This window comes from Falco cherrug, chromosome 20 (assembly GCF_023634085.1).
Source record: "Falco cherrug isolate bFalChe1 chromosome 20, bFalChe1.pri, whole genome shotgun sequence".
NCBI lineage: Eukaryota > Metazoa > Chordata > Aves > Falconiformes > Falconidae > Falco > Falco cherrug.
Genome location: NC_073716.1, coordinates 4,103,866 through 4,115,887, shown reverse-complemented (window position 1 = coordinate 4,115,887; position 12,022 = coordinate 4,103,866). Strand labels below are relative to the sequence as shown.

The 12,022-nt window shown below is 72.7% G+C and overlaps 1 protein-coding gene across 1 annotated transcript in view; it reads left to right on the top strand.

Moving 5' to 3' along the window:
* Positions 1–4,083: 4,083 nt before the first annotated feature.
* Positions 4,084–12,022, top strand: part of LOC129734416 (keratin-associated protein 10-4-like) — a 36,829-nt gene continuing 28,890 nt past the window's right edge. Inside the window, exons 1-4 of the mRNA XM_055697799.1 lie at positions 4,084–4,182; positions 9,707–9,765; positions 10,441–11,691; positions 11,739–11,812. Of these exons, the coding sequence (XP_055553774.1) occupies positions 10,745–11,691; positions 11,739–11,812 (1,021 nt within the window). The 5' untranslated portion in view covers positions 4,084–4,182; positions 9,707–9,765; positions 10,441–10,744. The remainder of the gene's footprint in view (positions 4,183–9,706; positions 9,766–10,440; positions 11,692–11,738; positions 11,813–12,022) is intronic.

Sequence of the window (12,022 nt, the reverse complement as noted above, 5' to 3'; positions counted from 1 at the left end):
CACCACGGCAACGGGAGAATGGGGAGCGGGGGGGGGGGGCAAAGCCCCCCAGCACCCCCCACCCGTGGGGAGCCCCACATGACTCAGGAGTGGGGGGGGTGGGGGCCCCATAGGCCCGCTGCCCCCCAGCCCTCCCAGCTCTGCTGGGGATGGGGGGGGGGGGGGGTGTGTGTGCTCCGAGGCCCCTTAATTCCCCGGTTAATCATTCATGGGGGCTGCAAATCCCCCCGCGCCGGGGCTGGGATTAGGCGGGCAAGCGGCTGCCCAGCCGGCGAGGGGCCCCGGCAGCGGGGGGGTCCAGCAGCGAGGGGGGGGGGCGGCCCCTATTCATAAGAAGGGATTTCCTGTGCCGGGAGGGGGGTCCCTCCCGCTCCCCACAGCTACTGAGGCTGGGGGGCCGCTGGGACTGGAGGCCACGGGGGCCATTCCCTGTCCCTGGGTGGGAGCAGCAGAGCCCCCCCTGGATGACATCCCCTTGTTATGGCCAAGCACCCCCCAAGAAGGGTCCTGGTGAGGGAGGGGGGCTGTGGGATGCGCTAGGGGGGTTGCTGCACCCCAGGTCGGCACAGGGGTGGCTGGTGGCGGGGGGGGGGGGGGGGGGGAGAAGGCGTCGAGGCCTCGTCGCAGCGCCCCGGCCTTGGCTGGGCGCCCCAGCCCAGCTGCCTCCAGCCCTGGGGGGGGCGGGGGGGCCGGAAGGGGCCGTCGCCATTCCCAGCGCCGGGGGCAGGCGGGGGGCAGGCGGGGGCCAGCGCAGGGGGCTCCCCCTTCCCACGGGGTAACTGCGACAGCCAGAACCCCTGATGCTGGGAAAAGGGGGGGGGGCACATGGCTGGTTCCCACCCGCCCACACCGATGTTGGGGTATGAGGGATTTGCTTCCCAGAAGGCTCCCAGCCGGGAGGCGAGGGGAGGGGGGGTGTCACACACACACAGCTTATAATGGGGGACACTCCCACGGGGACACCCAGACCCCCCGGGGGGCAGTGAGGGGGGGGCACACACACACAGCCTGCAAAGGGGGACACCCCCACGGGGCCACCCAGACCCCCCCGAGTAGTGGTGGGTGCTGCACCACGGGGGTCTCCAGTGATGGGGATGCAGGCACATGGGGTGCACCCAGCATCACCCCCTTGCTGGGGGGGCTCGGGGGGGACCAGTTCCACCATGCCGCCAGGCTCCGGCTATATATAGCGGCTCCGTGCCGCAGAGCAGCGGGATGAATTTTAATGTACCCCAAAAGCAACACGTTCCCCCCCACATCCCTCATCCCCCCAGCCTGGGGTACCCCGCAGGGCGTGGGGTCCCCCCCTGCCAAGGGGAGAGGACAGAGAGACCTGGGGGTGGCACTGGGGGGGTGACAGCGGGGGATGAGGGGGGTGATGGGTGGGAGAGGTGCCCGTGCACACGGCAGGGGAACGCCAGCCCTGCCTCAGTTTCCCCGTTGGGATGGAGGGGCTGCGGGTGGGGGGACGTGGGGACAGGGCGCTGTGCTGAGGTGGCTGAGGGCGGTGGGCCGGGGTCAGGCGGCTCGGCCATGGCCTTATCGCTGGCAGACGGTGTTACGGGGGGCGGCCAGAGACGCGCCGTGTTTGCCGAGGATAAAGTGTACGGTACAGGCGAGGGCTGCGCTGGGGGTGCCGCCACCCCGCCCCCAGCCCCTGCCACGCTGGCACCCCAGCTGCCTCCAGCCGTGGAGATGAGGGGTCCTGGGGGGGCCATGGGGATCCAGGGGGCTGTGGGGACCAGGGGGGCCATGGGGACCAGGGGGCCATGGGGGCGATAGGGCTGTGGGGACCAGGGGGAGCAGGGGGAGCAGGGGGATGTGGGGTCCAGGGGGGCCATGGGGACCATGGGGCTGTGGGGACCAGGGGCAGCACAGGGGCCGGGGGGTACCAGGGGGGTCACAGGGCCACAGGCACGAGGCACCCACCAGCAGCCCTGGCTGTCACCCTGTCCCCAGCCCTGGGGAGGAGGATGGAGTTTGCTCTGGGCACAGCTGTGTCGTGGGGACCCCCATCCCCTTCAACCCCCATCCTCCCAGTACCCTTACCCCCTGGGGACCCCCATCCTCCAGATACCCCTATACACTGGGGACCTCCATCCTCCCAGTACCCTTACCCCCTGAGTACCCTCATCCTCCAGGTACCGCCATCCTGTGGGGACCCCCATCCTCCAGGCACCCCCATCCCCTGGGTAGCACTGTCCCCCTGCTGTCCCCATCCTCTGAGCACTACCGTGCCCTGTGAGCCGCTGTCCCCTGGGGACCCTCCTCCCCTGGGTGCTGCGGCACCCCAGTTACCCCCAATCCGCTGGGTGCCACCTTCCTCTGGGAACCTTCATCCTTGGGGACCCCCCTCCCCCTTGTCCCCTGGCCCCCTGGGTGCCACCGCACTGCCTGTGCAGCCTAGGGAGGGGCCCGGGGCCGGGGGGGGGCAACCCCCCGGGGGTCCCAGGGCCGAGCTGCGGGGCTTTGGCCGTGGGGGGAGGGGGCATAGGGCAGCGGCCCTTTAAGCCCGGGCATGATGGGATGTGTAGTCCGAGGGGGGGGGGGGGGGGAACTGGGTGCGAGGGCTGCTGGGAAGGCGGTGGGGTGGGACGTGGGACGGGCGGGTTGAGGGGCTGTGGGGTGGGACCCCCGCCGCCCTCCCCAGTGACCCCGCCGCGCCCCCAGCCCACGCCACCACCCACGGCCCCACGGAAGGGTCCGGTCACAGCCCCACAGCCCCCCCCCCAGCCTCACACCCTCCGGGGCAAGGGGCAGAGCCCCCCAGCCGGGAGGGGCACCCCAGGGTGCAGAGCTGCCCCCTGCCCCGTGGGCACCGTCCCCGGCTCCCCTGGGTGCTGTCCCCGACCCCCGTGGGCACCCCAGTGTCACAGCATCCCCGTGGGTGCCATCCCCAGATCCCCTGGGTGCTGTCCCCAACCCCTGTGGGCACCCCACCATCACAGCATCCCTGTGGGCACTGTCCCCTCCTCCCCTGGGTGCTGTCCCCATCCCCCGTGTGCACCGTCACCCTTGGTGTTGTCCCCAGCTCCCCGTGGGCACCGTCCCCGGCTCCCCTGGGTGCTGTCCCCGACCCCCGTGGGCACCATCACCCTTGGCCCTGTCACTGCATCCCTGTGGGTGCTGTCCCCAGCCCCCATGGGCACATGCCCACCCTGTGACAGGCACTGTCCCCAGGCCTCTGTGGGCACCAATTCCGGCTCTCCTGGGTGCTGTCCCTGACCCCGTGGGCACCCAGTTGTCACTGTCACAGCACCCCCACAGGCACTGTCCCCCATCCCCGTGGGCACCATCTCCGCCCTGCCACGGGCATCATGCCCGGGCCTGTGTGTGCCCCCTTTGGGTGCAGCCCCCAACCCTGTGTGTGCCGCCCCATCCCCACTGTCACCATCACAGCACCCCTGTGGGTGCTGTCCTCAGCTCCCTGTGGGTGCCATCCCCAGCTTCCCTCAGTGCTGTCCCCAACCCCCGTAGGGTCCCCAGCTCCCCTGGGTGCTGTCCCCAACCCCTGTGGGCATAGTTCTCACCTCCCATGGGTGCTGCCCTCAACTCCCGCGGGGACCCCACTGTCACAGCATCGCTGTGGGCACCATCCCCAGCTCCCCTGGGTGCTGTCCCCAACCCCTGTGGACACTGTCACCTGCTCCCCTGGGGGTGCTGTCCCTGACCCCCGTGGGCACAGTCCCCACCTCCCCTGGGTGCTGCCCCCACCTCCCGTGGGCACCCCACTGTCACCATCACAGCACACCCCCCCCCATCCCCAGCTCCCCTGGGTGCTGTCCCCAACCCCCGTGGGCACCATCCCCAGCTCCCCTGGGCACTGCACCCCCCTCCCGTGGGACCCCCACTGCCACCACCACAGCACCACCACCACCCCCCATCCCATCTCCCCGCGGGCACCACCCCGCGCCCCCCCACGCACCACTTCCACCGGGCCACGGCCACCGCGTGTGCCCCCCTCCCCCGCACCCCCCGGTGTCCCCACGCGTGGGGCGGGCGCGGCGGGTGCAGGGAGCGGCTGCGGCCGGCGGAGGGGGCTGCGGCCGCGGCGGAGCGGGCGGCGGGCGGCGCGGCGGGGCCGGGGGAGGAGCCAGGCGCCGTCGTTGGCCGCCGCCGCTGCGCCCCGCTCCGCTCCGCTCCGCGCCCCGCTCCGCGCCCGCCGCCGCCGCCGCCGCCCAGGTACGGCCCGAGCGGGCCCCGCCGCAGCCCCGGTGTTCGCCGCCGGCCGCGGCCCCCCCCGCCTGAGCCCGGCCGCAGTTCGGGGCGTGCAGGGGGGGGGGGGGGGGGGCGGGGGGGTCGGGGCGGGGGGGGGCGGCCGGCCGGGAGCCGCGGGGAGCCCCCGGCCCGAGCGCGCACCGGGAGGAAAAACACGGGTAAATATCTTCCTTGGAAAAATCCGGGCGTTTGGTGTGGGGCGGGGGGGGGGGTCGACGCGGGGGAAAGGGGGGCCTTGGGGGGCTCTGCCCCCCCCCCGCCTCCTCCGAGCGTTGCTGCAGCGCGGGGCTGCCCACCGCCCGCCACGCCACGACCCGAGCGGGGGGGCCCGCAGCGCGCCCTCCCCCCCCCGCCCGCAGCCGTGGCCCCCCGGCCCCGCGGCGCTGCGTGGCCGTGGCGTGGCGGCGTGGCGGGGCCGTGGGCCCGGGCCGTGGCGGCGGCGTGGCTCTGCGGGGACGGTGGCCGCGGCGGGGCCGTGCCGTGGGCAGGTCGCGGGGCCGTGCCGTGGGCAGGCCGTGGCCCCGTCGCGGGGGGGGGGGGAGGTGGTCCGTGGCCGTGCCCCGTGGCCGTCCCCGCCCGCTCCCGCCGCTGGCAGCGGCGGCAGGAATGCCTGCGATTTTTTTTTATTTATTTTTTTAATTTTTTTTATTATATTTTTTTCTGCGCCGGGAGCAGAGCGCGGGGGGAGCTGGGGGGGGGGGGGGCGGTTCGGCCGCTCCCGGTTGGGGCGGGGGCAGCGGGGGGCGTCCCCGGCGCGTGGAGGGGGTGGGGGGTGGGGGGGGCTCCAGCTCCGCACCCCCGGGCTGCCCCCGCCAAGCGGGGCGCGGGGCGTGGCGGGGGTCCCCTCCCCACGCCGGCCCGCGGTCCCGCGGGGGGGAGGGGGGAGGGCGGACCGTCGCGTCCCCCCCTCTCCAGCCCAACCCCGGGGGATGGGGGGGACCGAATCCTGCCCGGGGTGCGGCGGTCCCGGTGCCGCCGGCGTGGCGCGGGCTGCGGGCCCGGCCCGGGCTGCGGTGCGTCCTCCCGTGCGAACCGGGGAAACTGAGGCAGGGCGGCCGGGCGTCGCGGCCAAGGTCACCCCGGGGCCGGCCGGCCCTGCCCGGGCCTCCGGCTCGACCTCCTCGGCGGCCCGGCCCCGCGGCGGCCCCGGCCCGACCTTCAGCCGCCGCGGCCGCCGTGACCCCCGCGCCGCGGGGCCGGCACCGGCAGCGGGGGGGGCCGGGGCTGCACCTCACCCCGCCTGACCTCCGCCGGCCCCCGGGACCCCCGAGGCTCCGGTGGGGCGTAGGGGGCCGTGGCCGCCGTTGGGCGCGGGCAGGCCCCGGTGGAACCGGTTTGGGGGGGCTCCCCCGCCCGGGGGTCTTGGCGCAGGGTGGGGGCGCGGCGCATCCCCCCCCCCCCCTTCGGCGCTGCTGTGCGGCTGCGTGTGTGTCTCCCCCCCCCCCCCCCCGCAGGGCTCGCATCGCCGGTACAACCTCGGGATCAGAGGGGGGTGGTCCCGGGGGAGGGTCCCCGCCTGACACCCCCCACCCGGCCGCGGCCGTGACCTTCGCGGGGCCGCGGCGTGGCAGCCCCGCGGGTGGGGGGTCTCGGGAGCGGGGGGGGGGCAACGGAGCGGGGAGCCCGGTGCGGGCGCTAAGGGCTCCGCACCCCCGGGAACCCGCACCCCCGGCCCCCCCCGGGGGGCGGCGGCTCCAGGAAGCGGCGCCCCCCCGCTCCGCTCCGCTCCCCGCCTTTCCCGGGGCAGGACCGCGGCCGCCGGCAAAGCCTGAAGCTGCGGCGGGACCGGGTCGAGCCCCCCGGGGGTCCCAGCCCGCGCCCCCCCCCGGCCCCGCCGGACCCCGCGCAGCCGCCGGTGCGCGGTGGAGCGCGGGGGCGGGGCCGGACGCCTGGGTCCCCTCCGGGGGGGGGGGGGGGCAGGAGGAGGGGGGGGATGCGGTGAAGGCGAAGGCGGGCGCGGGCAGGACGCCCGGGGCCCCGCTCAGGCTGGATGCAGCCGGGGGGCGCAGCAGGCCCCCCCCCCCCCCCCCGCCCGGGGCGCGGTCACATGGTGGTGGCTCCAGCACTGCGGACCCTCGTCCTGGCCCATCCAGGCAGGGGCTGGTGGTCGTGGGGACACTGCAGGGACCGTCCCCCGTGTCCCCTCTCTGGGTGGGACGAGCACCCCGGTGCCGGTTCCCACGTCCCGCTGTGGGCGCTGACCCCGGGCACCTCGTGGGGAGGTGATGGCTGCGTCCCCTGCCCCTGCCAGTGGGGCCCCCCAGGGAGGGAACCCAGGAGCCGTCCCCGTCCCCGTCCCAACGCACGTGAACTGGAGCCCCCGATTTAGAAACGTCCCCATCGCTGTGCCAAGCTCCAGGTGCTGAGAATAGCTCCCTGGCGTCCCGGCACAGCCTCCCTGGTGACAGGGGCACCCCGCAGGGCTGGGGCCCTGGGGGCACCCCGCAGGGCTGGGGACCCACAGCCCCCCCAGCGAGCTGAGACCGTGGGTGCTCAGCACATGCCAGGCACCCAGGGCTGGGTGTCCTTCAGGGCCAGGAGGAGAAGGGACACAGGGATCCGGCCGCATCCTGCTGCACCGGCACAGGGGGCACGGTGCTGGGGGAAGCGTCACCGTGGCTCTTCCTAAGTTGTGCTGGTGGCCCAGTGGGCTGGGGAAACTGAGGCACGGCTGAAAGCGGCCAAGCAGGGTGGGGGGAGCGGAGCCAGGGCTGTCACCTCATCCCGCACGCTTGGGTGCCGTGGGAAGGAGCAGCCAGCAAAGCCTCAGTTGGGCTTAACAGCACCAGGAGTCCCTTGGGGTTCATGGTGGCCACGGGGCCAGGTGGAGGTCAGGCTCGTGGCACAGGTCCCCACAGTGGCGACACTGGTCACGTCGGAGGTGCGAGGCCACGGCGGCCCGTGGGTGCCTGGTCAGAGCCGGGGCAGGTCACCGTCCCGGTGGCCACCTGCTTTTGCTTGGGTGGTGGCTTCGCCGAGCTGTGGGCGCGGACCCGGGCTGAGCCAGGCAGTGCCGTGGCACAGACTGGCCCCCACGTGCGTGGGGAGGGGACAGCACGCAGGTCCCCCGTGGCACAGGGTGGGCTGCCCTGATGTCAGGCCCATGGCATCCCCAGTGCTGGGGCTGCCCAGCTGCTGCACATGCCTGGGATTCCTGCAGCCTCCCAGCACGATGGCCCCACCACGCTTTGCCACGCATGCCCCACGGTGCCGGGCATCCCCACAGCACCGGGCATCCCACGGCACCGGCACAGGGAGCCTGGCAGCGGCAGAGGTGTGGGATGGGCGCATGGCACCGGGCACAGGCACGTGTGTGGCACCAGGCACAGCCACACACATGGGCACCGGCGTGTGCTGGGTGCTGCCAGCCGTGCCACGGCAGGTGCCGCCACGCCTGGCTGCGCTCCCCCGGCACGGTCCTGCCAGCCTGCGTAGCCGGGATTCCTGGGGCTGGGGCACAGCGGTGCCACCCCGCTGCCACCGTGCCACCGGGCATCGCGTGTGGGGGGCTGGCAGGTGTGGGGGCTGGTGGGTCTGCCCGTGGAGCCCTGCCCCCCGCCTGTGCTAATCACGCTAATTGGCACCCTGGCTAAAGCGCTTAGGCCTCACTGCCCTGACCCAGCCGGCAGCTGGGCGGGGGGAGGGGGCACCTGGGACCCCTGGAGCCCATCTGTCCCGGGGGGGCAGGGACACCAATGGGTGTCCCTGTGGGGCATCCCTGGTACCCAGCACCCGTGTCTGGCTGCATAGATGTGGCTGGTGCCTTTGCAGAGGGGTGTCCCCCAGGCTGTGGTCCCCATCCTGGGGGGTCCCCAGGGGTGGCAGCTCTGGGTAGTGGGGTGCTGGGTTGCCCCGTGGGGTGAGGTGGCTCCCGCCACCGGCCCAGCCCTGGACTTTGCCCCCAGGTTGTTTTCCGTCTCCTGCAACCACCCGACTCAGCAGAAACGCTCCCCTGGGCGTGGGGCTGGGCTGGGGGGGGGAGAGCACAGGGTGGGGGCCCCACCGGCTGCCACCCCACTCCCACCCAGCCCTGCAAGGTGGGACGCAGGGGTTGGGGTGCCAGGGAGCAGCAGGGAGGGGGGGAGGCTGAGACCTGACTGCGCTCATCGCAGGTGTCGCAGGAGGAGGAGGAGGACGAAGGCCACCTCCCATGTTTGTCTGTCTGGGATTCCTCGAGTGACAGTTCCTGGAGCGGCACCACGGGCACAGCCGGGTGCTGGGTGCCGGTGATCCCGGGGGTGGCGGCGGGGATGCCAGCTGGCGTGGGCAGCCCTGAGGCTTTAGCCCTCAGCCCCTCTAACGCCACACCGCTCGCCAGCGGGGAACTGAGGCAGCGGTGGCCGAGCCCACCCCGTGCCAGCGTTCGGCAGCCCCCGTGCCCCGGCCCGTGCCCACTCACCCCTGGTGGCGATGCCCCCCCCAGCCTCACACATGCCCTGAACGGGCGTGTGGGGTCCCGGGGGAAGGGGGGGTGGGGGGGCGGCGGGGGGCTGGTGCCCGGCGGGGCCGTGCAGCCCTGGCGCGCTGCCAGTGCCTATACTTGGAAGTCTCCGCGCGCCGTTCCCATATGGAACAAACATTTGCTGCAGCCCCCGGCCGCGCCGCCCTGGCTCTATAGGTACTGCTGGTGGCCGGCCCCAAAGCCTGGCCTGGAGCTGTGCTGGGGAGCCCCCTGCCCCCCCCCCCCCACCCCCCGGCCCCCAGATCCCCCAAAATCCCCCCAGGGTGGGGAGCAGACCGTGGGGTGTGCAGCAGTGCCTTGGTTTCCCTGCAGAGATGGGCAGGCGGTGGCCCCCGCTGGGGCATGTTGCTGGGGGGGTGGGGGGTGGGGGTGTCCGTGGGAACCCATCACACGAGCCTCCCCCCCCCACCCCCCCCCGCATCACACGTGCGCCCATCTCACAGCTGTGCAGGGTGCTGCCACGCACCCATGGGTGCAGCATCCCTCACCCCCATCCCAGCGCTGCCCGGGCATCCCCGGCTGGAGGGGGGCCAGGGGGCCAGGCGGGGGTGCCCTGTGGCGTGGGGGTGCCGGGGGGGGCCCTGGGCGCAGCCAAGTCCCGGCCACTGTGTTTTAAATCCGCCGGAGGAATTTCTGCTGCGGCCAAGACAAACGTGACCTACTTTCTGCCTGTCCCCGCACGGAGCGGAGGAGCCCGAGGCCTGGGCACAGCGCCCGGCACAGCCCCACGCCCCCCCCCCCCCCCCCCAGCACGGGCTGGGGGCCCCCCGCACCCCCCCGCTGGGGCAGGTCACCAGGGGTTCACTGGGGGTGCTGGCAAGCAGGGCCCCCCCATCTCGCTGGGGTGTTGCGGTGCGCAGGGTGGGTGCTGGGCACCCGTGGGGACATGGAACCTTGGGGGGGGGGGGGTCTGCTGGGGTTGTGCCTTGGTTTCCCCCGTTGGGGGGGGGTGCAGCAGTGGGGGGGCTGGGGGTGCCCCCAGTGCTGCCTGTGCCCTGGCCCCGCCACACAGTGTCTTTGCTGCAGGAGAGCTCGCAGAGGAGGGATCACCCAGCACCCCCGGCCCCCCCGGTGCCCCCCACCCTGTAAGTCTCCCCCCCACCAGCACGGGGCAGGGGTGGGGGGACCCTGCATGCGGGGGGTGTGTGGGGGGCCCCTGCGTGTGGCAAGTGCATCAGGGCTCAGCCTGACCCCAGGCACGGCATCCGTGGGGGGCTCCCCTGGGAAGGGGGGGGGGGGCTGTGCTCTGCACCCCCCGCCCGAGGCTCCCCCCACTGCTTGAGGGGGGCCCCCCAGCCCTCCCCCACGGCTGGGTGCAGCATCCGCTGCCCCCCCCCCCCACCCCCCCCCCGCGTGTGCTTGTGTTTCCCTACACACTCTCACGCAGCCTTGCACACCTGTGTGCACAGCCTTGCACGCGTGTGCACAGCCTTGCACACACGTGTGCACAGCCTTGCACACCCGTGCCCGCTCCTGCCCAGCCGTGCATGCTCTCGCCCAGCTCCGCGTGCCGTTGCACACACCCTGCAGGCCGTCGCTCACTCCACGGGTTCTTGCACGTCCCTCGTGCTCCTGCCCAGCCCCGTGCGCCGTCGCACGCTCTCCCCCAGCCCTGCACACCCTTGCACGCTTTCCCCACGCGTTCGTGCATTCCTGGTGCGCTCTCGCCCAGGCTTGCACCGTGGCACAAGCTCCCAGGCCCGCCCACCCCCCCCCCCCCCCCACCGGGGGTCCGTGCTCAGCGCGGTTTGTCTTGGCAGGATCCGGCCCGGGATGGTGCGCGGAGCTGAGCACTGAGGCGGGCGCCATGGGGCGCGCGTCGTAGCCCCCCGCCGTGGCCCCCCCGCGCGTGGCACCGGTGGCGGAGCCCACTCGGTCGGTGCTGAGCGCTCCTTGATGGAATTGCGGTGAATGGAACAGAAGCCCAGCACCCTGGACCCGCTGTCGGAGCCAGAGGACACCCGGTGAGCCCCTCTGTGGCCCCTCTGTCCCCAGTGTCGCTGTGCCCCGTGTGCCCCAGGTGTCCCTGTACGTGCTAATGCCCTGGGAGTGCCCCAGTGTCCCATGCCTGGTGCATCCCTGTGCCCCAAGTGTCCCCATGCCCAGTGTGTCCCCATGGATCCCTGCGTGCTTGTGTGTCCCCATGCCTGGTACATCCCTGTGCCCAGTGTGTCCCAAGTGTCCCCATGCCCAGTGTGTCCCCATGGATCCCTGTGTGCTTCTGTGTGTGTCCATGCCCCACGTGTCCCCAAGTGTCTCCATGCCTGGTGCATCCCTGTGGCCCATGTCTCCCCATGCTCTGTGTGTCCCTGTGGATCTGTGCGTGCTTGTGTGTCCATGCCCCGTGTGTCCCCAATGCCTGCTGCATCCTTGTGCCCCACATGTCCCTATGCCCTGCGTGTCCCAGGTGTCCCCATGCCCAGTGTGTCCCCATGGGTCCCTGCATGCTGCTATGTGTGTCCATGCCCCGCATGTCCCCAGGTGTCCCCATGCCTGGTGCATCCCCATGCCCACTGTGTCCCTATGCCGTGCACGGCTGTGTACGTGTCCATCGCCATGTGTCCTCATGCCCCGGGTGTCCCCAAGTGTATTCATGTCTGGTGCATCCCTGTGCCTGTGTGTCCCCATCCTAGTGTGTCCCCGTGGATCCCTGCATGGTTGTGTATGTGTCCATGTGTCCCAGTGTGTCCTCATGGATCCTTGTGTGTCATGTATGTGTCCATGCCCCAGGAGTCCCCATGTCCCCATACATCCCTATGCTTGGGGTGTCCCCGTGGATCCCTGTGTGGTCATGTATGTGTCCCCATGCCCTGGGTGTCCCCATGCCCTGGGTGTCGCCATCGATCCCTGTGTGGGCCTGTATGTGTCCCTGCCCATGGTGTCTCCATGCCTTGGGTGTCCCCAGGTCCGCACACATCCTCATGCCTGGGGTGTCCCCATGCCCTGGGTGTCCCCATGGATCCCTGTGTGGTCATGTATGTGTCCCTGCCCCAGGTGTCCCCATGCCCTGGGTGTCCCCGTGGATCCCTGCGTGGTCATGTGTGTGTCCCTGCCCCAGGTGTCCCCATGCCCTGGGTGTCCCCATGGATCCCTGTGTGGTCATGTATGTGTCCCTGCCCCACGCATCCCCATGTCCCCACGCATCCCCATGTCCCCACGCATCCCCATGTCCGGGTGTCCCCATGTCTCTGTGCATCTCCACGCCCAGGTGTCCCCATGGATCCCCGTGTGCCCATGTATGTGTCCCTGCCCAGGTGTCCCCGTGCCCCCCCCCCCCCCCGCCCTGTGTCCCCCCCGTGTCCCCACCCGTGCCCGTGCCCCCCCTGCCGCCCCCCGCTGCCG